The sequence below is a fragment of the Cydia pomonella genome, chromosome 18 (assembly GCF_033807575.1).
Source record: "Cydia pomonella isolate Wapato2018A chromosome 18, ilCydPomo1, whole genome shotgun sequence".
NCBI lineage: Eukaryota > Metazoa > Arthropoda > Insecta > Lepidoptera > Tortricidae > Cydia > Cydia pomonella.
The window spans coordinates 7,253,275-7,280,831 of NC_084720.1; the positions used below are offsets into that span (position 1 = coordinate 7,253,275).

General features: G+C 38.2%; 5 protein-coding genes across 9 annotated transcripts in view; 4 read left to right on the forward strand and 1 right to left on the reverse strand.

Moving 5' to 3' along the window:
- LOC133527423 (ejaculatory bulb-specific protein 3-like) lies at nt 1–20,808 on the reverse strand. Of its 4 annotated transcripts, XM_061864430.1 has the most exons (4): nt 20,672–20,808; nt 19,526–19,642; nt 2,147–2,343; nt 2–1,248 (listed from the first exon to the last, which is right to left on the reverse strand). In XM_061864430.1, the coding sequence occupies exons 3-4, from the start codon at nt 2,319–2,321 to the stop codon at nt 1,061–1,063; spliced, it is 363 nt and encodes a 120-aa protein (XP_061720414.1). In that variant the 5' UTR covers nt 2,322–2,343; nt 19,526–19,642; nt 20,672–20,808; the 3' UTR covers nt 2–1,060. The 4 variants fall into 4 exon arrangements, with proteins under 4 accessions (XP_061720416.1, XP_061720417.1, XP_061720414.1 ...); XM_061864432.1 differs by lacking the exon at nt 19,526–19,642 and having other exon boundaries at nt 1–1,248; nt 20,672–20,807; XM_061864433.1 differs by lacking the exons at nt 19,526–19,642; nt 20,672–20,808 and adding an exon at nt 3,613–5,712 and having other exon boundaries at nt 1–1,248.
- LOC133527766 (ejaculatory bulb-specific protein 3-like) overlaps nt 1–27,557 on the forward strand; it is a 184,637-nt gene that overhangs the window by 68,599 nt on the left and 88,481 nt on the right. The window lies entirely within an intron of this gene.
- On the forward strand, nt 12,991–16,351 carry LOC133527701 (uncharacterized). Its single transcript, XM_061864830.1, has 2 exons — nt 12,991–13,058; nt 14,138–16,351. Exon 2 carries the CDS (start codon nt 14,310–14,312, stop codon nt 14,856–14,858), a length of 549 nt encoding a protein of 182 aa, XP_061720814.1. The 5' UTR covers nt 12,991–13,058; nt 14,138–14,309; the 3' UTR covers nt 14,859–16,351.
- On the forward strand, nt 17,525–19,308 carry LOC133527702 (allergen Tha p 1-like). Its single transcript, XM_061864831.1, has 3 exons — nt 17,525–17,737; nt 18,348–18,536; nt 18,973–19,308. The coding sequence occupies exons 2-3, from the start codon at nt 18,359–18,361 to the stop codon at nt 19,125–19,127; spliced, it is 333 nt and encodes a 110-aa protein (XP_061720815.1). The 5' UTR covers nt 17,525–17,737; nt 18,348–18,358; the 3' UTR covers nt 19,128–19,308.
- Nucleotides 20,788–27,557, forward strand: part of LOC133527418 (uncharacterized) — a 9,516-nt gene continuing 2,746 nt past the window's right edge. For both annotated transcript variants that reach the window (XM_061864419.1, XM_061864420.1), the window contains exons 1-2: nt 20,788–20,929; nt 21,736–21,920. In XM_061864419.1, the coding sequence (XP_061720403.1) occupies nt 21,737–21,920 (184 nt within the window). In that variant the 5' untranslated portion in view covers nt 20,788–20,929; nt 21,736. The remainder of the gene's footprint in view (nt 20,930–21,735; nt 21,921–27,557) is intronic.

The following is a 27,557-nucleotide window of genomic DNA, read 5'->3' on the forward strand; positions in this document are numbered from 1 at the left end:
CGACATGGTTACGTAATGTGCTAATTTTCGCACTACGGCGTTAAAGTATGTGCTGTAAAATGTTTTAAACATCTAAATTTTTTGTACAAGATTTTGGTAATAGCAGACTATCAATCGTGTTTATCACTGCTGTAAATAGTAATGAAATAAACGTATTTGTATTTTATAGTGCGCCTATTGTATAATATTAAATCACAAAATATAAATATTAAAAAAAGTAGGTTAAGGCAAAATATCGCGAAGTTGGTCTTATTTTTATGAAATTACTTTATAATTAAGGAGAACACGGGAGTTGTGTACATCAAGGAGAGAGGCCTTTGCCCAGCAGTGGGATACTAACGTGTAAAGAAAAAAAAGAGGATATATATTTTACTTTAAAACAAGATGAAAATTTTACTCAAAATAGGCGCCAGTCGTCGAGTTGCGGAAAATCGCCCGTATACAATACAAGATGAAAATTAATAAAACATGAACGGAATGATTAATATATTTATTGCAGACATCATCATCCATAATCATCCTTAATTAAGGAGGTAATACTTAAATATTATCACCAATATGCTTCTGCTCCACACAGTTCACACGAAGGTAGGTTAAAATCCGATGGAATAGCACAAGTCGTCGTTTTGTCCACTTTTATTATCATTTTGGAAAGTGAACAGGATCTTTTGGATTAAAATAAGCATATCCGCCTCGTTCCTTTTTGACACTGGCATCTTGCAAGTTCATTGCGGTCTACCGTCAACCGGCATTTCGGTCCGGAGCTCTTAACTAGTTACTAGACAGGAATGCAACTGGAAAATTGTTTTCTTTATTCTGATGCCTTAAAAGCTCGTCAAATTGTACCATAGCGTCAGATTGTACCATAGCGTCAGATTGTAGCGTAGTCTATGAATGCTTGCAACTCCAGAGTTATCGCTTGAGCATTGCCAACTATTTAAAGCATTTGTACTCAGCTTTTAAAGAGTTCTTTCTTATTGTAGTCGCAGGGTTTATTCAAGAGCCGTAGTCTTCACAGGATTTTAAGGAAGATGGCAAATAGTGCATTTTGGTTTTCAGTTTACTTGGTCTCCATTACAAAAGCGGCGAATTTCTGTTCATGTTCTCCCTTAGGGTCGTACTTCGCCCTGAACTCCGCGAATTCGGCCGGTTTCCTCTCCTGCAGAGCTTTGACTGACTTCCTCATGTTCGCCTTCTGAATATCTGAGCATTTTTCACAGGCCGTTGCGACTACTTCAGGAAGCAGCTCTGAAAATGGTAGTATAGAAAACTGAGAGAGCAATTTGATGAACACAAAGAACGATTTATTTTCCAGCATACATTTATTAGGTACCTAAATCAAATACATTAGACCTAGATTTTAACCATTTATGTCAGTAAAATGTCATTCTGATAAACAGGGTTTAGTTTAGTTTGTCTGTCTGTCACCGACAATACTTTATCTACTCACGACTGTACTCATACAACCTGAGAAAAGAAAATATACCTGATTTCTCATATGAGCTATAAATTTGCTAGCTACGGAAAGCTGGTCACGTGTCATACATCCGACAATCGTGGAAACAAATAAGTTCGGAGTAGAAATTTGTATCTTGTATTAGATGGCAATATTGGAATGGAGAAATTCCAGGATTTAAATGTTAACTGACCTTTATATGTGACGTTCCACGACGGAAGGTACCTTATGGCGGTCGGAGCTTACGTCACGTATTGTATTGACTGCCGCATTAGTATTGAGTCGCCGCTAATAATAGCGTAAGGTCGTAGAATGTCACATATGAGAAATATTCTATGAATTTTTTATTATTTTTATTTAGACTCACAGGCTCTTTTGATCCTCGTAGAAAAAAAATGTCCCAAAGTTTTTCCTGCCAATTATCATCATTCCATATAGCGATCGAGGGCTGGGAGGTCAAACCCGATAAATCAATATATTTTCTACAGAACTCCACGTTTGTCAAATATATTTCAAAAACCCTCTGGCTCGAGTTATCAGGTTTGACCACCGATATTATATTTTGTATGGCTGTAACGCAATGGATAGTAACAAAAAAGATTTATTTGGGGCACTTTTTCCTATGTCTGGACGAAAGGAAAAGTGTATTTTAGGATTCAGGTATTGATTAATGGACGCTTAGAAACTTACTTCGGAAATCAGCGGAGTGTTCCACCGTGCACGGCCCCTTATCAAGCATGCAGTTAATGTAGGCGGTGAACTGAGCATCATCGGCCAATACCTTGTCCACGTCGATGGAGTCGTACTTGGCGTCATAGCAGAGCACCAGCGGGGAGAAAAGGGAGATCAACACGAGGAGTTTCATAGTGATGGTCTTCGGTACCTACCTAAGGATAAATACAGATAAATGGTAGGTGTTGTTGAGGTGGTGCAAGGAATTTGAAACTTGGTAAGTAGATGTATTCTGTGAACCGCATTAATATTTTCACACAAAAATAGAAAAAAAAACTATAAATTTTTGGGGGTTCCCCATACTTAGAACTGAAACTCAAACATTTTTTTTTCATCAAACCCATACGTATAGGATATCTATGGATAGGAAAAATAATATTGAGGTATCTAATATCATTTTTTTCTAAACTGAATAGTTTGCGCGAGAGACACTTCGAAAGTGGTAAAATGTGTGTGACCCCTGTAATTTCTAAAATAAGAGAATGATAAAACTAAAAAAAAATATATATTATGTAGGTACATTACTATGCAAATTCCCACCGAAAATTGGTTTGAACGAGATCTAGTAAGTAGTTTTTTATTAGTTATGAAAGCCCAATCTAGTAGTTAATATAAGTAGTAGTAGTTAATGGGAAATCTGTGATCTCTTTCTCCTGTGAGTTAACCCCCCAAGAAACATGCGTGATTATATACGGTGCCCGTCTGCATTGCGAGGGATTTTAACAGTATATTTCGGATCATATTGAAAGAGATTGATAGATTGACAGAGATAAGACCTAGCCAGATCAATTTTGCGCCCCCAAAAACCCCAATATAGCAAATTTCATTGAAATCGTTAAAGCCGTTTCCGAGATCCCCGAAATATATACAGGGTGACCTTAGCCATTGGACAAACCCTGAAATCCCACGTAGGGTTACTTTTCAGGAATGCTCTGACGTTAATATTTTTAATTAGAACAAAAGATAAAAAAATAAATTTTTCGAACAAAAGTTATACAATAATCGACAACAAAAAGAAGCACATTGTGTTAATCTTTGGCAGTGTTTTTGACAATTTGTTGGAAATATTTGATAATGATGACATTTTTCAAAAGTCAGAAGCTTATTAGTGTCTTAAATAAAAAAGATAATCAAAAAGGTCGAAGAAGGTTCCATACTATTCTTTGAAGATATTCCCTTAGGAGCTACTAACACATACAGGCTGCTCCAAAGTAAAAAATGGTAATTTGTTAATTTCTTCGAAACCGCTACACCGGTTGTTATGATACTTTGTACACTGGTTCTAAATACCCTTATGCATATATACATTTCGGCTTTGTCCAATGGCTGTATAAAAGAATTGCTCGTTTAAAGGTATAAAGGTAAATAGATATGTATGAGACGAATATAAAATAATGAATTAATGAATTTTCAAATATTCTTACAAAAATGTTGAAGTTCCAGCAAGAAGAGTTTATATGAATCGACAAATTCTGCCAACGATTTGGGCCATTTATACCAAAATACGGCGGAAATTCATTATTTATCCAAATTTCTATTAAATTGCTTTGTTCGTAGCCTAATGTTGAAATAATGGTTTGCTTTTGCCATTTGAATCGCTGAATCATTACATGACCTTCAGGAATTTGTTGATACAAAATATTTACTGTTGGTACTTACATGGAATTTTTCTCTTATCTGTTATTAAAATCGATATAAGTTTCGTTCGAAACTCACATGCAGGTTATTTATTGATTTATTTATTTTAAACTTTATTGCGCTTCAAAAAAGGTACAAATGGTGGAAATGGTTATGGTTATATTATGTTTTGTATCTACTGATGCCATCGCACATGAAGCCAAAGTAAATACCTACACAAAGGTAGGTATTAGCTGACGCTTTCATGACGAATTAATTTTAATTTTAGGCAAGAGTATGTACCTATAACGTACCCGTTCCAGTGTTCCATACTAATGCTCCATAGATGACTTCTTTTTTTTTCGTTTCCACATCACAAATCATGTCCATTAGCGGATTTATCAGTACTGCTACTCGACAATAGATGTCGCTACGAACGAAAAGTCTATTTAAGGTGACGCTCTGAAAGGAATTGTTATCTCGTCTGTCAAGGTGTTTCGGCAGAAAAAGCCTTGTCAGTCTTATATATTCCTGAAATGAGGGTTCATTTCATACCTACCGACTGGAATTGGTTTTATGGTGGTATCAGATGGGTATATCTAAGGGTACCGATGTGACCATGCTAACATAATCTCGTCTGTTAAGGTGTTTCGACAGAAAAAGCCTTGGCAGACATATATTCCTAAATTGAGGGTTCATACCTACCGACCGGAATTGGTTTCATGGAGGTATCATATGGGTATATCTAGGCCTGCTGATGTGACCATGCTTACATAATCTCGTCTGTCAAGATGTTTCGGCAGGGAAAGCCTTGGCAAACTTATATATTCCTGTAATGAGTGGTATCAGATGGGTATATTTTGGGGTCCCTATGGCCACCTTTGAGAGCGGCAGTCACGCACTTCCAAAAAAAAATGCTGACAGATTACGCTTTACTGTGTCTATCAGATGGGTTAAATCAGCCCCCCTTTTTCGCACCGGAAGTGGCCTTCTTTGTTCTTTCGGCAAGTTCAAACGTGGCAGACTATCAAATTCGGGCTTAGCATTAATTTTATGAGAAACCATTGTGCATTTCATCGCGGTATCAAGTCGGTACGAAATTTTGCAATCGGCTCGCTGCCAAGGCGAAGTTGGCACCAAATAAAGGTATCAATCGCCCTGTTTATCGGAAATGCAGTTATCACATTGGAAAACTCATGCAATTGTTTATCTTATTCTCCTTTAATAAGGCCTTTATTTCATTTTTTTAATGCAAGTACTGCATTTGCGATGAGCAGAGTGGCGTTACTGCTGCAGCGTAATTAGCTAGTACAGAGTTACGGCAGCTTGAACTAAAAGATTTCGCGTGCGAAAATTACTTAACATCACTAAGCTTAAAAACATGGCAGATTCGGGGGGGATTCGCATTGAAACAAAGTATGGAAGGTAGAGGTAATGAATACAATCTCCATGTTACAAAAAATGTCCGTCAAAAACCCTTAAATAGGTGGCGCTACAATACCTAGAATATTTGAAAAAAATCATAGACAGCGCACTTCACTCCGTTAATAACGCCTAGGTTCTTAGCTACTCTAGCGCTACTCTGGAGAGATTTGGAACTATTATTTATAACCGACAGCTGGACACTTTTGCAACAGTTCTGCCTATGGAGATTGTATTCCTTAGTTCCAACTTCCATAAAACAGAGGGCCTAACGCGAAAATTGAAAATGGAATTTCGTTGTCTGCTTCTCCATCGCTTAAACACGCAAGAGTGATAGAGAGGTAGAAAACGAAACTTCAACCGCAGTAGGTAAGTAGGTGCCTAACATTATTTTGATAGCAATTGACTTTGCTAATAACTTTGCTGTCATAAGTATAAAAAAATCTGCATGGCATTCCATTAAGAATGTGCAAGTAAAGAATGAATAAAGGTTTGGATTTAAAAGAGGATGTCACACGTTTAAGGAGCTGGAGGGGTTCAAAAAAATGTCACGTGTTGTGACATGGGAGTGGGGGGGAGTCACAAACTTTGTGACGTCACTTTAACTTCACTTGTAATCGAAAATTGTTTTAAATATATAGTTCTTGCAACGATATACCGTTTTTATTTGTGATTTTTTAGCCCTAATCTAATAAGGAAAGTTAAGGACAAAAAGGTGTAGCTGTAGGGGTGTAGGTAAGGTGTATATAGGTTTATGTATATGTTATAGTTTGCGTATTCATACTACGGGGCTTCTACTTTTTATTTTATTTTATTACTTACTATTTATTGCTCTCGTCCTACTTTTATGTGTATCCAAAATTCTCATATTACTGCTGTTCATATTGATTTGTCTTTCACCTGTAACACCTGTTAGTGTTTTATGATCAAACACTTTGATCCCTTCGCATTTTCTCGACGATTAGCTGGAAGAGATCTCTTTTAGGGATAACTTCGCCTTTGTACATAACATTTATTTCTGCGTGTTTTGTTTTGTTGTTTTATGTTAACCTGTTTATGTGCAATAAAGTGACATAGATAAGGACAAAGGCAAACTTATGCCTTTGAGGGATCTCGTACAGTTAACGTTTGAGTAGATGACCTGGATAAGACCTTGTTAATAAGGACAAATGGGAGAAGAAAAAGTATTTATGTTAAGGCCTAGTAGGTTCGTGTTCTTCTCTTACTCTCGCTGAGAATAAGAGTGAGCGAGATGGATGTGAATGCTGAGAACTGCGTATATCATTTTTTTATTTGTTTTTTTTTGTGTATTATTATAATAAATAAAAATATCGCTGAGTTCCCTAAAGCATAATATTGCTCATTACAGCATAATATTGCTCATTACAGCATAATATTGCTCAACCGTATGAGTGTTATTTTTAATACAAGTAGAAAAAAGTACATTTACTTTGTCGTATTTTGACTGTTAAATTAACCACTTATGTCATAAAAATAAAGCCCGTGGTCGTGCCAGATAGCATGTACCCAGCACATAGATATAAGAAGTAAGGAGATTTATAACGAAGCATAATTTCAACGAGTCTCGCTGTCTCCAACTGTCCCCCACCACATCATTAAAGGCGTGGCCAGACAACCAACTCACGCGCTGTGATTGGCCAAACCGCGCGGTGTAGGAGCCTAGAGCGGCGGCACTAGAGTGAGGACAATTCGATAGAGATATCGATATTTTACATGTTCTGAACATGACCTTAGAGTTTTGACATTTTTGTTTTAAGTAATAATTGCCATAGACTTAATTTATATTCCTTCAAATTTTTGACCTTATTTACGAGCTAAGAATTTTAAGGTACGTGTAAGGTATATTAGTTGATCCATAAGTTTTCTCACAAAGGTCTTTACTGATAAAATGTAATACAAAGCTTTTAATAAAAATAAAAATAAACATGTACCATGACGCAAAAGCTTGTTTATGCTTAACTAATCAAATTGGTTAAAATTTTAGTCATTATGTGATGTAATGTTTGTTTAAATTGTTTACTTTGGGATTGTCGTTAGACGCGAGCGCTTCTAAAAAACATAGTTTCAGTTTATCATAGCATATTTCGTCACCAATTAAAAGCAATTGCAGCATGTTACATAGAGTTATGAAGAACTGCGAAAGCAAGTTATAGTAAATTACATTGTAAGTATAATGCACCATTAAATAAGCTTTTAGAATAAGAATAAGAATAAGAATCATTTATTGCCACATACAAGAACATAGGAGAATAAGGTTACATAATAGTTAAAAAAAGATACATTAATAATTTATACAGATCAACCGGTATTGTATTTATTGTATTGGGCAAAGGGTTCCAGTCTCAGCGTGTGCCGGGCCGACATGCCCGGCGCTGATTTTCAGACCGGTCCCAGACTAAGGACGGTCGGACATTATTCATCGAAATATATAATACTAAGGCCGGCGCCCCACTGCTGCGCACGCTACATCCACGGCCCACGTTTTAATACAAACCGTGGGCAAGCCCACGAAATTTTGTATAGGAACGTGGGTCGTGTACATAGCGTGCGCTGCAGTGGGGCGCCGGCCTAATACTTTTGTGCTCATGAAAGAAAAAGATTGAAAGAAAAAAAACATGGTAAATTTTACATCAATAGACTTAACACGGATTAAACTTTCACGGTTTTTACACATTATTAAGTCCCGTTTCTATGAGCTATCAATAAACTTAGTCACTCTTAGTAACAATACTTGTACTTCTTAGTGTATTGCATTATAAAGATGGGTAACTATTAACTATAATTAATATAAAAAAAGTAACAGATTAGGATTGCTCGCGATTATGCTTGTGTGTCTCTGTAAGTGTGTGTGAGTATGTGTATGTGAGTGGGTTGTGAACGCTTATGAGAGTCATCTTTAAGAGGGAGGGAATGCCTCATCGCTCTGCTTGGCCAAGAGGTGAGCCTGTACTAACCTTTTGTATTTAAACAATGATATCGGCTCTCGGAGCGGTATTTTAAATCATATGTACGAATAATAAGGAAAGAGTAATCATAATTATCAGTAAAAATCTACTTTCGGATCGACTAAGTATACAATATACTATTATTTTAAATATATTTATATTCTATCGTTATATAAATGAGGCGAAGTGTAACTGGAAACATTTTTCTTGAAAATGATCCGAACAAATAACACTTTTCTCGCTCATAAACCAGTTAGGGCCTCTACCTGTAGCATCTATCCATTTTTCTTTAATACTGGGATTTTTCGTGAAACTGAAAAAAATGGCAATCATGAACATATTTGATTATACCTAGTGCAGTTATTCGAATCGTTGCTAAGAACCTGAATAAAATATACTTATAGGTATAAACTATAATGTTATAAATAAATTGTACTTAATTAAATCAGTTTATTTTTTGGCTTACCTATTCGATCCAAATTAATAAGTATCAAATTAAACATTAGGTGCATATAAAATAATTGTAAAATTTTACTTGAAAAATAATTGCTTTCATAACACTATATCCAAACATTTTTATCGATAACGCTCAAAGATCAATTACATGCACGAGCACCACTCTACTTCGCGGCGTCAATGAAGGGAGCGGTTGGCGGTCGTACCAAGAAACAATAATGCCCCTGTGAATATCGTTAGCGGTTTAATGCATTGCGCCGTTGCTAAGGACACTACAAATAGTTTTCCATGCCAAAGCGTCAATGTAAAATGCATAGACAAATTGCCACGCGTTTGTATGACAACATGGTCTGACTCAGAAAAATCATATGCCACTGGATTTATTTATTAAAATATGTGGTTTTATTGACTAATACGTGAAAAAACATGTGGTATGTAACTCCATGATCCTTATAGTTTTTGGATGCACTCCTATTTCGACACAAAATAACGCTATAATTCGGCATTTCAATAAAATTGACGCGCACATTGTTCAATGACAGCTAATTTGCTACTGTCTTACGGCGGGCCGGTATGGCCACGATGTGGCCATGTGGCGGCGACACGCGCCACGCCTCCGTCAGCCATCTAGTACTTTCTATGATCTGAGACCCAGCACGACCACGACCCCGGTGTTACAGTGTCTAAACCGCATGAGTATATTTTTTTAAATACAAGTACAAAAAAGTGCATTCTTTTTCGTGAATTTGTACCGCAAAAGAAATCACAAAATCTTCCGTGATCGTGCTGTGAAGCAACACACTCTAAATGAGCCCTGAGACACCGTTAGATGCTTTTTAGTTTTTAAGCAACCCGTTTTCATTGGTCTTGGATGTAATAATTAATTAATTAATGCCACATGCCTGTCATATTAATATACCCTTTAGTGTAGAGTAGGTATTTTATCCATAACTAAAAAAAATATTTCCTATTCAGCCGTGCGTTACAAAAATGATGCGATTACGTACTGTAATGACGGTAGGTATAATAAAGCAACATTTAAGTTAATGTTCATCATATGGCTCATTTCATTTGCTGCCTTCAATTTCGGATTAAATCAAAACTATTTAGGTAAGTATTTTTATCCGCATGAATGATAAAGAAAAAGATTATTTTTAAGTAGGCATATTACAATGCGCTTATGAACGTCAAATAAAGCTACGCCGGCTCTAACCCTACACCTCTGACTCGAGAAGATTTAAATCCGTCCTAAATTGTAGGAGGGTATCCCAATATGGGACCGGCAAGAAACTCGGCGGGACACATCTTTTCAAAATATTACATCTTATAACTAACATGCAATAAATACTTATAGAGAATACAATTAAAATGTATACCTAACCTTTAGAATAAATAGAATCATAAAATAACATACAGTAGGTACTTTCTTATAGAAATTTGATGCACTGGAATGCTAATGCATGACTGAATGAACTGTAATTGCCAAAGAAAAGATTCAAATACTTATGAGGAAAGAGGACCATCGATTCTCCATACAAACGTAGTCCTCCTTGTCATCCCTGAATATTGACATTATGGAGAATATTTTTACAGAACTTTATATATTTTAGTCACGGTCGGGCATAGACCATTTGATTTTTTTCGTTTTTAGGGCTCCGTAGTCAAATAGGAACCCTTATAGTTTCGCCATGTCCATCTGTCTGTCTGTCTGTCTGTCTGTCTGTCTGTCTGTCTGTCTGTCTGTCCGAGGCTTTCCTCCGTGGTCGTTAGTGCTAGAAAGCTGAAATTCGGCATGGATATATAAATCAATAAAGCCGACAAAGTCGTACAATAAAATCTAAAAATTTAATTTTTTTGAGGGTACCTCCCCTACACGTAAAGTGGGGGTGATTTTTTTTTTGCTTCAACCCTACAGCGTGGGGTATTGTTGGAAAGGTCTTTCAAAACTAATAGGGGTCTTCAACAAACATTTTTTGATAAAGTGAATATATTCGGAGATAATCGCCCCGAAAGAAAAAAAAATGTGTCCCCCCCTCTAACTTTTGAACCATAGGTCCAAAAAATATGAAAAAAATCGTGGAAGTAGAGCTTAAGAAAGACATTAAATGAAAACTATAGCGGACATGATCAGTTTAGCTGTTTTTGAGTTATCGCAAAAAGTTTCCCCTTCATAGTAAAAAGACTTACTTTAATTAGGTACTGATTATGCAAATTTGCCTATTTGTTTAACTCGCGTGAAAGGTACCGTTTCATCCTTTGGTTAACAATTTACTATACTTTAAGCTCCAGTTTAGCTTATTGTGACGGAAGAGTAACTACGGAACCCTACACTGAGCGTGGCTCGACATGCTCTTTGCCGGTTTTATTTAATTACCTATTATAAAAGTTAAGAGCGAAAAACAAGTTTCTTACAGATTATTAAATGCTCCTAACTCTTATAATATAATATTAAAAATAGAATTAAATCAAACGGTGGGGCTTAGTTATGATTAAAACACATGAAATTGTGTAAAAATATTATCAATAGTGTTAATATCCAGAAAGGAAATTTGGGGACTATGGAAAGGCGGTTTTGGGCGGTCGTCCCCTTTCGTCTTAACCCTTTTAAGCTTCTTATTCAATAATTTATCTAAGTTAGTGATAGGACCTACCCTGACTTGTCTACAAACAATTAAAACCTGGCTGAATATTTCAACGTAACGTTATTTTAACGTTAATTAACAGACGCCATCAGATATATCGGATCGGCCAAGACGCTCACAAATATCTGAACACGCCTCTATTGTCAAGGTGGTAGAGTGCGTGTTCGGATATTTTTAGAACCTCGGCCGCTCCCGTATATCTGATGGCGACTGTACCTAGTAGGTTTTTGGTAAAAACCTTGGAAAGGGCCACTTGGTGATTAGCGCTTTACCGTAAGTAGTCTTATGGACACTTGCAAATATGAAACTGTTTTGCAACTATGGAACTGTATCACGTGACTTTTATCATCTTTTAGTATCTGTCATCCTAATAGGTATTTTTTTTTATTCTATAAGTGTTTACGTTTGTCGGTGTACGATTGCGATTGCTAATCATGCATCAGACTAGGCCCCCTGATATAGTACGGTCGCCAAGCCGCTCCGAGGGCAGATTTAATTGACTCAGCTCGGCCTTACCCACAACCGGTATCAATGTGTTCGGACAGTTCTCCTGATCACCGTACATGCGGTAGTAAAGCAGAAAAATGGTGGAGGGGATAGTAATGACGTCACAAAGATGGCGGCCGGACCTATTCTTTTTGGCGGTGTATCTCGAAAACCACTTAACCGATTTTAATCATCGAGGTGTCAAATAATAGCTTATATTATGGAGATTATTTCCTTTTCTACAAACATTTACGTGAAACCTATAGGAAAAAAAATAATTACAAAAAACAGTTTTTTTATAAAATTATTTTTTTTTATTTTGTAAAAATCTCCGTAAATATTAGCATTTCGCAAATTTTGTTTAATATAAAACATATTGCTTCATTATCAAGGAATATAATGAGCCTTAAAACATACAGATCGAGTAATAAACAATGAAGCTACACTCATTTATTTGCGCATGGGTAACGATAACTGGCTTTTACCGGTCGAAACTGTGGTGACTGTTACGATACGTATTGAATGGAATTTATAGAGTATCGGTTTTAATTACTGAAATTATAATTAAAATTATAAAAACCAGACACAATAATGTTACCTTACTTCGACGTTTAGTCTCTTTTTTCGTCTTAATCATAGGTAGGTACATATTTCTTTTTACTTAAAATTTTTATACAGGGTGAACTTTTAACCACCAGTCATACTCTGCGCAGCGACTTTATAGGTCATACTTAACAACTTTTACTATGGGACCAATTCCGAAATCGCGAAAAAAATTTTGACTGTCCCATATAAAGGTGCGATCAACTTTACCAGACCAACACTTTTCCAAACTGAGCTACAGCTGTCCGATGAAGTTAAGTACTTAGGACTAACTCTCGACAATAAACTCAATTGGAACAACCACATCAACAAACGGATAGACAAGGCGGGAGTTGTCTTCTGGCAGTGCAGAAGGATGATTGGTAAGAGGTGGGGACTCAACCCGAAAATTACCCTCTGGCTCTATAAGACGATAATCCGCCCCTTACTCTGTTACGGTGCTCTGGTTTGGTGGCCAAGAACAAACCTAGGCAACGTACGAGACAAACTACAAAGACTTCAAAGGCTCGCATGCGCGGCCACCACTGGCTGCACGAGGTCTACCCCGACTGCAGCCATGGAGGTCATGCTAAACCTTCCACCGCTGCACCTACACATACAGCAGATATGGTCTAACATCACAGGAGCTCTTAACACAAAATGCCTGGAAAAGGTGTATGACGAATTTCCAGTGCTTAGGTCGGGTTACTATCAAAACGACTGAATCTCAAAATGACCTGTTTAGCATGAGGTCCAGAACGCAAAACGACCACAGTATCAAAAAGCCTATATCTCATAATAGCATGGTAGCAAAACGACTAACGATTAAAAGGCCTTCGTCTCGGAATAGCTTAGTATCAAAACGACTTGTTCGCAAAACGACCACTCCGTAGAACGTCTACATCTTTAAATGCCTTAATAGCAAAAGAACTAGATCGCAGAAGAACTAAATCTCAAAATGGTTGAATAGCTAAACGACTTCTTGTTGAAAGGGCATGTAACACGTACTTTCATCTTGGTTTTTCTTGGTTCACGGCAGTTTTACGAAAGTGGCTTTTGGTTTTAGTTTCATGACGATGTTTTCTGGTACCAAAGAGTTTTTTTGTAATAAATTCAGTTAAAAAACCCGAAAGCATATCGGAAAAAAAACGCCAATTAAAAATGTGCCAATGATTTATTTTATTATTATGATATAAAAATCATTTGAGCTATTAGAGTTGGGAAACTCTGTTTAAAATGTCGTTATAATTTTAAAAATTTCATTGCGATAAGTAAAAGCAATTTTTTGTTAGTAATGAGTAAGCATATTTATTACCACGACATATATTGATTTATCTTTATTTTCTTTTGTTTTATTCTTTGCGATTTGACTATTAAGTAATTCTTTAACATACTTCATCTTCATGCATAATGTTTACATAATGTTATACAATTAGGTATCCATAGATGCCCGAAGAGAAATAGTGTTTCATGCCCTTTCAACAAGAAGTCGTTTAGCTATTCAACCATTTTGAGATTTAGTTCTTCTGCGATCTAGTTCTTTTGCTATTAAGGCATTTAAAGATGTAGACGTTACGTTTAGATGTAGAGTGGTCGTTTTGCGAACAAGTCGTTTTGATACTAAGCTATTCCGAGACGAAGGCCTTTTAATCGTTAGTCGTTTTGCTACCATGCTATTATGAGATATAGGCTTTTTGATACTGTGGTCGTTTTGCGTTCTGGACCTCATGCTAAACAGGTCATTTTGAGATTCAGTCGTTTTGATAGTAACCCCTTAGGTCAGGCACGGACCGGATTCACAAACAAGCTATCTTCGATAAAAGGTACAAAATACAGTTATATGAGGACGACAATCATGAAGGACTCAATCCCCGGGAGCTGAGAATCTTCACTGATGGGTCCAAAACAGACAGCGGATCGGGCTCTGGAACCTTCTCAGAAGACCTGAACATGTCGATCACCACTCCGCTAGGAGCCCATAACTCGGTATTCCAAGCTGAGTGCATGGGCATCATAAACGCGGCGGCTGCACTCACTGCAAGGAAGGTAGTAGGATCCTCCATCCGCATACTCTCCGACAGTAGAGCAGTCTTAATGGCTCTAAATAGCCATATAGTTACATCCAAACTTATACACGAATGCCACGAACGACTAATGGAGGTATGTCATAATAACAAGATCACCCTACAATGGATCAAGGGACACAGTGGATCCCGAGGTAACGATGCTGTGGACGAGCTTGCCAGGCAAGGATCGAATGCGGGGGCGATTGGTCCGGAACCGATTCTTCCGATACCATTTAGCAAGGTACGCTCAATGCTGCTGGCTGGCACGTACAGGGAAACTACACACAGAACACTGGCTGAACCAGACTGGATGCAGACAGGCAAAAGAAGCCATGCCTGGCATCAACGGAAAACTCACAAGGGCGCTCCTGCAACTAGGGAAGGTCCGACTGAGTATGGTAACCAGTGTCATAACAGGTCATGGACTATTTAACAAACATCTTTTCACAACAGGTGTCACAGACAGTCCCCTGTGCCGAGGTTGCATGGAGACAGAAGAAACAGCCTCTCACGTGGTGCTGGAATGCAGCGGAGTGACTCCATACAGGGCTAAACATCTCGGATCTCCGAGAGACCTCCCCGAGGTCCTACTCAACATCAATGGTTTGATAGGATTCCTCGAGGAGCTGGGCTGGCAGGACTAGCCTACCCCCAACATATCACGCAAAATAGGCGCAAGTCGTCGAGTTGCGGAAAAATCGCCCGAATACAATACAATACAATACAATACAATACAAGGTGCGACCAGACCGCAGCTTAAAAAACGGTCACGATACGGAATCGCAGTGACGCGTCGTATGCGTACCGTTTTTGACGCATGCTCCCCACACCGCTGTTTAAAAAACGGTGACGGTACGGAATCGCAGTGACGTGCTTCACGCGAATCTTTTTTGTTCGCAAAACAGTTGCGTCTTTTACGTCACCGGTACGGTGTCTGCCATAAGATCTCCGTGTAATATTTTTTGCGATTTTTACGCAGTTCAATTTACGGTGCGTCAGCTTATCTTAAGCAGTGGTGTGGCGAGCATGCGTCATGGACCCGGGTACGTCCTTAAACTACGTCCAAAAGAGAGGTATGGGCATTGTGAATGTCATCTCGCTTTGTGTGGTAGGGCACAGCCAGTGGGTGTCATTCCAGATCCAAATTTTCTTGCGTGATTCGGCATTGGTCCCATAATAAAAGTTGTTCAGTATGACCTGTAAAGTCACTGCGCAGAGTATGGCTGGTGGTTAAATTTTCATCTTATACCTATATTCGACACAAGTAGTAAGTACTTACAGACCAACTATGATACACATTTTGCCTGTATAGTGATACATAGTGAATAAATTAATACCTGATTTAAAAAATAAAACAAAAATAACAAATAGCATGTTATTTAATTCAGTAATCACTAATCAGTCTTAAACAATGAACATCATACTTTTAGATTAGACAACAAAATGTATATTTATACTGTGTTTCGACTTGAAAGATTTTACTGCTTTAAAACATAAGACAAACCTACCAACCAAATGTATAAAAAAAAAATGTTTTTTGTGATTATTATTTTCCTATAGGTTTCACGTAAATGTTTGTAAAAAGGAAATAATCTCCATAATATAAGCTATTAGTTGACACCTCGATGAATACAATCGGTTAAGTGGTTTTCGAGATACACCGCCAAAAAGAATAGGTCCGGACGCCATCTTTGTGACGTCATTACTATCCCCTCCCACCATTTTTCCGCTTTACTACCGCATGTACGGTGATCAGGAGAAACGCCCGAACACATTGATACCGGTTGTGGGTAAGGCCGAGCTGAGTCAATTAAATCTGGCCTCGGAGCGGCTTGGGGACTACTAATAGTAAAAGTTGTTCAGTATGACCTATAAAGTCGCTGCGCAGAGTATGACTGGTGGTTAAAAGTTCACCCTGTATAAAAATTATAAGTAAAAAGAAATATGTACCTACCTATGATTAAGACGAAAAAAGAGACTAAACGTCGAAGTAAGGTAACATTATTGTGTCTGGTTTTTATAATTTTAATTATAATTTCAGTAATTAAAAGTATTAAAACCGATACTCTATAAATTCCATTCAATACGTATCGTAACAGTCACCACAGTTTCGACCGGTAAAAGCCAGTTATCGTTACCCATGCGCAAATAAATGAGTGTAGCTTCATTGTTTATTACTCGATCTGTATGTTTTAAGGCTCATTATATTCCTTGATAATGAAGCAATATGTTTTATATTAAACAAAATTTGCGAAATGCTAATATTTACGGAGATTTTTACAAAATAAAAAAAAAAAATTTTATAAAAAAACTGTTTTTTGTGATTATTTTTTTTCCTATAGGTTTCACGTAAATGTTTGTAGAAAAGGAAATAATCTCCATAATATAAGCTATTATTTGACACCTCGATGATTAAAATCGGTTAAGTGGTTTTCGAGATACATCGCCAAAAATAATAGGTCCGGCCGCCATCTTTGTGACGTCATTACTATCCCCTCCACCATTTTTCCGCTTTACTACCGCATGTACGGTGATCAGGAGAACTGTCCGAACACATTGATACCGGTTGTGGGTAAGGCCGAGCCGAGTCAATTAAATCGTGTTTCTAGAGGGCTTTTGAGATTTGGCGACCGTACTAACAATCATTTTCATTGTACAGGGAAATAGGACCGATTCAAGTCTCTAAATTTCAAGCCAACTTAAATTCTGTAGTTGTGATTTTTCTATTAATTCTTGTTTTTTTTTTATTACTTTAAACGGTAAAACCCATTTTGCCGCATACGACCTTATAGAATAAACTACCGTAAAAGCAAATTCACTACGCGCGAAGTATCGGGATGAGCGCGGGTTTCGGGAAGTAAGGAAGCGCCGCATTTTTAGATTTTATTGTTTAACTATGCGTCACCTTAATTATATCTTGCGGATTACCCGTTCAATATAAATGAACACCATCAAGAAATGAATAGAATTCATTAGTCTATTAGTCTCATTAGGTTAATACTTATAATGTCTATAGGGTATCAACTAATGAGCCATGATATACTGTCACTGCATGAATAAATTAAGTACTATTAATCGCGCGATCAGCATGTCTTATAGTTAAATTAAACGTTTCTACAAATTGTTGTTATAATATAATTTTTTGTACTTGTTTTTATGCAGTCGAAATAATGTATTCAGCACGGAGTTGGAGTGCCAAAGGTCCAACCACCTTCATTTATAAACGGTTTTGCGGGTTACGTGGATGCCACTTATTGTGTTTTTGACATGTGTTTGTAGTGCCAGTGACTGTGAATTGTATGAAATAAAAATGTAAGTGTTAAATGTTTACTTTGAGTTTCTTCCGGAGTTCATAACTAAATGTAACGTTTTTCTGAATGCGTAAAAGCTATTATTCTTTTTTGTAATCGATTAATTATACATTTAGGAATTTAGTAGTAAATTATAATTTGTAAATATTATTAGTTACTTTAATCTTATTATGTAAATATTTAATATAATACTGACTTGTAAAACAACGTTATTGTCCCATAGAAAATTCGAATTTCGCGCCTTTTTCTACTCACAATGTTGTTTGACCGGCTATAAGTAATATTTTAGTGTAGTTTGGTCCAACATTGGCTAATAACATGAAACATGCATCTTTATTTTAATGAATTTCTTTATTTGCTTATATAGCGATTATTCTTCCATCCTCCAACATTTGATTTTGTGTAAAATATCCATTATTTCTGTACCTAATAATTTATTCAGATTCATAATTTTGTTTAAGCACTAGCAAATATGTAGGTACCTATACTTTTTATTACGTGTTGCTTGTATACCTTAAATATTTCATGTTATTTTTTTATAAGAAGCATTTAAAGATGTTACAAAGGTCAGAGACTAACAACTAATTAATATAATAATTCCATTGTTTCAGAATCATTTAAAATGCAATTATCAATTATCTTACTCGTCTGTACCGGAGCTCATCTCGCTTACTCCTACGCTGAGAAATACGACAGGATAGAGATAGAGAAAATAGTGGCCAATGCAGACATTCATGAAGCTGTTAACGATTGTATTCTGGGAAGGGTGGACTGCGGTCCGTATTGGGACGAAGTCAGAGGTACCGTTACCTAAGTTTAATTTAATTTGGTCTAACAGGAATTCGAACAAAACTTGTTAATTGTTCCAGTATTACACCTGCTTAGTCGTGTTTTTTGTTATCCAAATGGTGGCAATCTTTTCCAAAAAAACTGAAAATATGAAAAAAAATTCAAAACGTCCTGGAAAAAAACAAAACGATTTGATTTTTTCGAGAATTTTCAACCCTATTATTGAGGAAGGTTTTGGTGTATAATTTGTTAAGATTAGAACCCGGGGCGAGACACTAGTAGTTACTATAGTAATATGCAAAGTGATTCAGAGTAAAACAACAGTCGAAATGTAGGTTATCTTTAATCCTTCAAACAGAATCCTTAAGGAGCCGTGATTTTCTTTGAAACAACCAGACATATCATCAAGACGTATAAAATAATCGCCAAAAATATATTTGTTTTCAGAGCTAGCGGCAGAAATCGCTGTGGACCGCTGCGCGCACTGCACCGAGCGTCAGAAGGTGGTGGTCAGCACATACATCAGCGCCACTAAGAGCAAGTACCCTGACACCTGGCGGCAGATACACAAGATGTTCAAAAAGATCCCACAGAAATTATAATTAAGTAACTTATTTTGCGAATACAGTGATTCAAAGGGAAACTTGAAGTGCTCGCCACTCTTATTTATTTTGCGCTACAAAAATCGGAAATGTAAATAAAGACAGTTTTAAAGTGGCGAGAAGAGTGGCTTAACTGTAATTTGGTATAATAAATGACTAAAATAAAACGTTACATTTTAAATTGTTGTTTTATTCGTTTAACATCAAATAAGTGAAGTCTAAGAATTCCGGAATAGTTTTTTAATCGAAATAGCGCAGCCGCATTAACCGTCACGTCGTCAGGTTTAGTTTAAAGTTTACCTAAATTCTAAATTGAATTCAACTTTCAAACGTTTTTATTCTTTGATTTTTTTCCTTCGATCAATGAAGATTGGCTTGCTTACGTCAGTCATACTCACAATAGCATTAGCGCGATATTGACGACAAAAGAATACGTGGGTAAAGGTGACGTTCGGATGTCAACTGCAGCTGTATCAATCTTGCCAGGATGTTGCCGCCGCTGTATCAACCAATTCCTTGATAAAATATATAAATTAATAAATTTTTGGGGTCAATTTTACACAGATCAACCTAGCCCTAAACTAAGCAAAGCTTGTACTAACTGTGGGTAGTAGGCGACAATATACATACGTATATAGATAAATCTTACTTATATACATAGAAAACACCCATGATTTAGGAACATTCATCACACAAATAAATGCCCTTACCAGGATTCAAACCCGAGACCATCGGCTTCATAGATAGGGTCACTAGGACAGACCAATTGTCGAGGTTTGCCGTCGTTATTGCTATAATTATACGGTCATTCCGTAGTATTTTAATATCAACGCCAGTATGACTCACGCTAGTTTAAATTTGATTATATACACTACTTTTACTCTGTGTTAAAGCGCCTTCAGACGAGCGGTTTTTCATAGCTTAGAATTTGTAAATTCGATTTTGTAGGCAGCGCGTCTGATAATCGACAATGAAAAAAAAAATAACCACAACCGAATACAGAACCTCCTCCTTCTATGAAATTGAAGTCGGTTAAAAATTAAAGTAAATCTGTAATATATATAGGAAGTAAGAGTATAAGTAAAACTAATAGCAAACATATACTACTTTTATTAGCGAAATCAATTTAAATAATAGGCAATGGAAAAAAACACCCCGTCAGTAAAGTACTATAAAGTAGTAGTCTTTGACATTTCAGGGCTGATTGTAGGACAAAGAATTCACATAAGCCCTACACAGAAAATTGCCGGTCGTATGAAAAAAATATCGATGATAAGAGGACCTATCGCTACAATCAAAAATCGAAATTTACAGATAGACGAACGAACGAAATGCCTAGGTATGATAGGAGCCTGAGGGTCTACCGAGAACACCGAAGTTCTCAAATTGCTGGCATCTTTCTCTTTTACTCCAATTAAGGTGTAATTAGTGACAGAGAAAGATGCCCACAATTTGCCAACTTCGGTGTTCACGGTAGGCCCTCTGTTGTATCAGGCTTGCATCGTAATCCGCATCTACAACAATTGACACGTTTAAGCGCGTACCTGATCTGGAAATCCTCCTGTGTGATGCGCGACTCAAGTACAGGCGAAGAAAAACCTCAGTCTGAAACCGCTCTTAGAATAGCGTAGTACCTACTGATAATTATTTGAATTACAAGGTATCACAATGGTGTTCGTGAGACGGGAATCTTTCCTCATTCTCATTTGATGAGCTAATGTCCCGCACTTATATAAGCTAGACAATGCCAATTAATCTAGTATTACCCTGAAGACTGTTAGGTACTATTTAACTGAGATCAGGTATGTACCTATTTTCGTCATTTTCGTTTATTCAAAATATAACTGAAGTGAACTATAAACTATATTGTAATTATGTTACAGTAACTCTTCTAGTCTAATTTTGCATCTCATTGACAATAAATCTATGAACAAAGGTAAAACAATTGTAAATATAATGATATTTACTTAAGTTAAATTATGAAAACAGGTAGTATTTTACATTATGAGATGAGATGAAGGTATGTACCTTATAGTAACATGATGTTTTGGTTTTCTAGGTTCACTTAAAAAAAAAAAAAACAATTAGAAATTATCTAAGCACCAGACGATTTTACACACACTTTTTGTTCAGCTAGGTCCCTTTTTATGTTTCTACTAAATCCATTTACACTACCATATGACGTTACCATTTATTGTGGAAATAAACATAATATTTTATGTTCCGATGACCGCGGTATGTGAACATCCACACGAATAAGTATGATAAAATCATGACCTCCATGCCTACAAGCTGTTAACTATTATATTGCCCACAGGAGAGAAAATGTGTGTTCATACAAACTGTACAGTTTTTTTTTCCTGTGAGCAATAGGCTTGTGGGCATGTAGGTACCTAATTGTTTTATCATACTTATCCAAATGAAAGGAGTACCTTTTCATGTGGATAAGGGTTAAATAAGAAAATCAACCTTTATAGCCCTTAACTTTTGGGTATGTCTACAGGAAAGAAACGAAAATAGTTTTGTGTTTGACCCCTATATACTATAAGTCTTTGGGCAAATTTCTATTTTATTTGTCTAGAAAATATTTTACTTTTCACTCCTCCAGAATGCGCGTACTCCTCCTGTGCTTGGGATGCCTGTTGGCAGTGATGGCAACCATGGCGGCAGAAGACTACGAAGAGCTTTTACAAACCGACACCGCAGCACTTTTGAAAGACGAGTCCAAATGGAAGGTGCTCTTCAACTGCCTAATGGGCCGCGGCCCTTGTGAAGAGTACGACAGTGTAAAAGGTATGGATTCGTAGCGCGGTGGCTGTAGAAGGTAGGAATTAAACTCATGGAACTCTTGTCCCAGGAAGCCGAATGGAACGTACATCTTAGACTGTCTCGTGTAGCGTGAGCCTTGTGACGAGTACCAGAATGAAAAAGGTATGGTTTCATAGCGCGGTAGCAGTACGAGTTCAGAATTAACCTCACCGAGCTCAGTGTCCGGCGAAGCCAACAACAAATCTCCTCAATCCTCAGCATTTTGCTCTGTTCAGGAGGGCCTACACGAGTCATCATCATCATGATATCAGTCGAAAGACGTCCACTACTGGACATAGGCAGGGATTTCCATAATGACCGGTTTTGTGCCGCTCTCATCCGTCGGCTCTCCGAGATCTTAACCAGATGGTCGGACCATCTTGCTTTGGGTCTTTTCCTGCTGCGTTTTCCGGTTCGCGGTCGCTACTCAAGAGCCTTTCCACTCCATCGGACCTACGAGCAATATGTCCCGCCCACTGCCACTTCAGTCTCGTCACTCCTTGAGCTATGTCCACTACCTTGGTCTTCTCCCGGATCTCCTTATTTCTCATTCGATCTCGCAGAGAAACCCCGAGTATAACTCGCCCCATAGCCTTTTGAGTGTTTACATGAGTACCTACCAATATGCTACCAAAAGTACTCATAGAGCGCTAATTTAAATATATATAAGGTATATCGGATCAGATATTTATTCACCACAATAAGAGTAGGAGGGTAAGTGACATGTAACATTGTCACTCACAATGACGTGCCAATACGCAGTTTACCAAGATTAGTTGAAGGCCTATTGGCTACGTGCGAAATGCATGGTGGGGGTAAATAAAATAAAGTGACCGCAGCGCGTGCGGTGGTTAAAATTGGAACTAACCAAGGATAGCGTCAATCGTGGACTTTTTTTATAGACCCATGAAAGAGAGACAACCGCCCATACATTGTATTGCTATTGATCTAACGGATTAGGCAGTGTTTTCGATTAAAGCTCCTAGACAGCGTGTTTTTTCCGACAACATCGTCATATTTCAATCAATTTACAGAAAACCTTAAGAGTCCTTATTCCTACAGACGAGCGTATTTTGTAAAATGCTTCCTTTTTCATTCAAGATTACGACGTAACTATTAGTATTTATTCAAAAACTGATAACGTACTTAAATAATCGTTTCCTAAACAAGGGGCTCCAACAGTTCAAATTTTCATTTTCTCTATTAAACCTCTTTTTTAATGAGGTTTTTTGGGAGTCCTTTCCAAATTTTGCAGTGAGATGTGGCGTTTCGGTTCTCAATTTTGCTATAAACAAGAATCATTTGGTACATGAATGACTACAATTTGATTCAACATATCTCGTTCGAGGGGCTGGAATGATTAACAATCGAAGATTCATTTGAAAAAACTGATAAAATACCTTCCGAGGTTTCTTCATTTTTTTGGCGAAAACAGGGTTTTATTATATTTTATTTCCGCAAATTGTACGCATATTTTGCTTTAAAAATAATATTATAGCAAACTGTAACTTTATGTTAACTTATTAAAAAAAAATCGTAACTATGGGACCTACATTGCCGTAAATTTATATTTTTTTAAAACACGTATAAATCACGCAGCAGCGACGCCCCGCTCTCAGTCCGCGCGGAGCGCGCTTAGAGGACGGACCTGTGCTCGATTGTCAGGCATTCGTTGCGATCGTAATCAGCTACGGAGTTCCGAGAAGTGCTATATACTGCGATTAGAAAATCTTAATAAAAGTTCATTTTTTACAGTATGCCTAACAGACTCGCTTATTGATGGATTTTCAGTGTTACTTTTTTTTTAATACTAAGTCGGTGGCAAACAAGCATACGGCCCGCATATGTACGCCTGCAACTCCAGAGGAGTTACATGCGCGTTGCCGACCCTAACCCCCTCCCGCCCCTCGTTGAGCTCTGGCAACCTTACTCACCGGCAGGAACACAACACTATGAGTAAGGTCTAGTGTTATTTGGCTGCGATTTTCTGAAAAACGCATTTTCACTTGAAATTACGTTAGGGTTTGCATTATTATTTTTGACCCGGATGAAGTCCAAGTTCTCATGATGGAGTCAGGAGTTGGTTACCAGAACTCCTAATCTACTAATTATAATCCCATCGTGTTTGGGCTCAAAAGATTTGCCCTGACGAACGCCATCGATCTAGATGAGGTCCAGGGTCTCATGATGGAGTCAGGAGTTGGTCACTAGAACTCCTAATCTACTCATTATAATTCCATCGTGTTTGGGCTCAACAGAGTTGCCTTGATGAGCACCTTCAATCTAGATGAGGTCCAGGGTCTCATGATGGAGTCAGGAGCTGGTCACCAGAACTCCTAATCTACTCATCATAACTCCATCGTGTTTGGGTTCAATAGAGTTGCCCTGACGAGCACCATCAATCTAGATGAGGTCCAGGGTCTCATGATGGAGTCAGGAGCTGGTCACCAGACCTCCTAATCTACTCATCATAACTCCATCGTGTTTGGGCTCAATAGATTTGCCCTGATGAACACCATCGATCTAGATGAGGCCCAGGGTCTCATGATGGAGTCAGGAGTTGGTCACCAGAACTTCTAAACTACTCATCATAACCTCATCGTGTTCGGGCTCAATAGATTTGCCCTGACGAGCATCATCAATCTAGATAAAGTCCAGGGTCTCATGATGGAGTCAGGAGTTGGTCACTAGAACTCCTAATCTACTCATTATAATTCCAACGTGTTTGGGCTCAAAAGATTTGCCCTGATGAGCACCATCGATCTAGATGAGGTCCAGGGTCTCATGATGGAGTCAGGAGTTGGTCACCAGAACTCCTACTCTACTCATCATAACTCCATCGTGTTTGGGCTCAATAGAGTTGCCCTGACGAGCACCTTCAATCTAGATGAGGTCCAGGGTCTCATGATGGAGTCAGGAGCTGGTCACCAGAACTGCTAATCTACTCATCATAACTCCATCGTGTTTGGGTTCAATAGAGTTGCCCTGACGAGCACCATCAATCTAGATGAGGTCCAGGGTCTCATGATGGAGTCAGGAGCTGGTTACCAGAACTCCTAATCGACTCATCATAACTCCATCGTGTTTGGGCTCAATAGATTTGCCCTGACGAGCATCATCAATCTAGATAAAGTCCAGGGTCTCATGATGGAGTCAGGAGTTGGTCACCAGAACTCCTAATCTACTCATCATAACTCCATCGTGTTTGGGCTCAATAGATTTGCCCTTATGAACACCATCGATCTAGATGAGGTCCAGGGTCTCATGATGGAGTCAGGAGTTGGTCACCAGAACTCCTAAACTACTCATCATAACCTCATCGTGTTTGGGCTCAATAGATTTGCCCTGACGAGCATCATCAATCTAGATAAAGTCCAGGATCTCATGAAGGAGTCAGGAGTTGGTCACCGGAACTCCTAATCTACTCATCATAACTCCATCGTGTATGGGCTCAATAGAGTTGCCCTGACGAGCACCATCAATCTAGATCAGGTCTAGGGTCTCATGATGGACTCAGGAGTTGATCACCAGAACTCCTAGTCTATTCATCATAACTCCATCGTGTTTGGGCTCAAAAGATTTGCCCTGACGAGTACCATCGATCTAGATTAAGTCGAGGGTCTCATGATGGACTCAGTAGTTGGTCACCAGAACTCCTAATCTATTCATCATAATGGTAATTTGATGGTGCTTGTCGGAGTAAATCTATTGAGCCCAAACACGATGGAGTTATGATAAATAGATTACGAGTTCTGGTGACCAACTCCTGACTCCATCATGAGACCCTGGACTTCATCTAGATCGATGGTACTCGTCAGGGCAAATCTTTTGAGCCCAAACACGATGGAATTATAATGAGTAGATTAGGAGTTCTAGTGACCAACTCCTGACTCTATCATGAGACCCTGAACATCATCTAGATTGATGGTGCTCGTGAGGGCAAATCTATTGAGCCCAAACACGATGGAGTTATGATGAGTAGATTAGGAATTATGGTGACCAACTCCTGACTCCATCATGAGACCCTGGACTTCATCTAGATCGATGGTACTCGTCAGGGCAAATCTTTTGAGCCCAAACACGATGGAATTATAATGAGTAGATTAGGAGTTCCGGTGACCAACTCCTGACTCCATCATGAGACCCTGGACTTCATCTAGATCGATGGTACTCGTCAGGGCAAATCTTTTGAGCCCAAACACGATGGAATTATAATGAGTAGATTAGGAGTTCTAGTGACCAACTCCTGACTCCATCATGAGACCCTGAACATCATCTAGATTGATGGTGCTCGTGAGGGCAAATCTATTGAGCCCAAACACGATGGAGTTATGATGAGTAAAGTAGGAGTTCTGGTGACCAACTCCTGACTCCATCATGAGACCCTGGACTTCATCTAGATCGATGGTACTCGTCAGGGCAAATCTTTTGAGCCCAAACACGATGGAATTATAATGAGTAGATTAGGAGTTCTGGTGACCAACTCCTGACTCCATCATGAGAACTTGGACTTCATCCGGGTCAAAAATAATAATGCAAACCCTAACGTAATTTCAAGTGAAAATGCGTTTTTCAGAAAATCGCAGCCAAGTAGATTAGGAGTTCTGGGGAGTTCTGGTGACCAACTCCTGACTCCGTCATGAGACCCTGGACCTCATCTAGATCGATGGTGTTCGTCAGGGCAAATCTTTTGAGCCCAAGCACGATGGAATTATAATGAGTAGATTAGGAGTTCTGGTGACCAACTCCTGACTCCATCATAAGAACCTGGATGGACTTCATTCGGGTCAAAAATAATAATACAAACCCTAACGTGATTTCAAATAACACTGAAACTCTATAGCACTAATGTGCGCAAACGATTGGCATCTTGACTACGCAGCATGGGTGCGTAGCCACCATGCCAATCGATACGACAACGAAACACTATCTGTCTCTCTCTCGTACTAATATGCACAAACGATTGGCATCTTGGCTGGGCAGCATGGGTGCGTAGCCAACATGCCAAACGTTTACGATACGACAAGGAAACACTATCTGTCTCTCTATCGCACTAATATGCGCAATCGATTGGCTTCTTGGCTAGGTATCATGGGTGCGTAGCCAACATGCCAATCGTTTACGATACGACAACGAAACACTACTCTCTCTCTATCGCACTAATATACGCAAACGATTGGTATTTTGGCTAGGCACTAAGCAAGTGTGTGGCCAAGATGCCAATCGTTTACGATACGACAACGAAACACTATCTGTCTCTCTATCGCACTAATATACTTTATTTATACCTGCAGTCATTTAGTAACTTCTTCATTTTCCATTGGTGTGAAAGAGACAGAATAAAGAGCAAGGGTTATAGTACACTCTGTAGTCTGTACACTTAGTAGTAGTGTACATTTAAAAAAAAACTACTGTGCATATACAATAAAATAAAGAGTGCCCATATGATATCATATGACACTAAAATTAATGTTGCTTGAAATTATATTGAAAACTATCAAGATTATTCTAGTCTGCATTGAAACGCGCGTCGCGTTGCCGGCGCTCGCGTACCGAGCGCCAACGCCATCTATCGAGCGTTATTTCGTGAAATCGGAGAACGCTCCAAGGATTAAGGGCTCT

Excerpts from the sequence above, each read along its gene's own strand:
- LOC133527423 (XM_061864432.1), bottom strand. The coding sequence starts at position 2,321 with ATGAAACTCCTCGTGTTGATCTCCCTTTTCTCCCCGCTGGTGCTCTGC. Across the intron at positions 1,249-2,146 it reads ACACTCCGCTGATTTCCGAA|AGCTGCTTCCTGAAGTAGTC; the intron begins GTAAGTTTCTAA and ends TACCATTTTCAG.
- LOC133527701 (XM_061864830.1), top strand. The coding sequence starts at position 14,310 with ATGTCGATCACCACTCCGCTAGGAGCCCATAACTCGGTATTCCAAGCT.
- LOC133527702 (XM_061864831.1), top strand. The coding sequence starts at position 18,359 with ATGCAATTATCAATTATCTTACTCGTCTGTACCGGAGCTCATCTCGCT. Across the intron at positions 18,537-18,972 it reads GTATTGGGACGAAGTCAGAG|AGCTAGCGGCAGAAATCGCT; the intron begins GTACCGTTACCT and ends ATTTGTTTTCAG.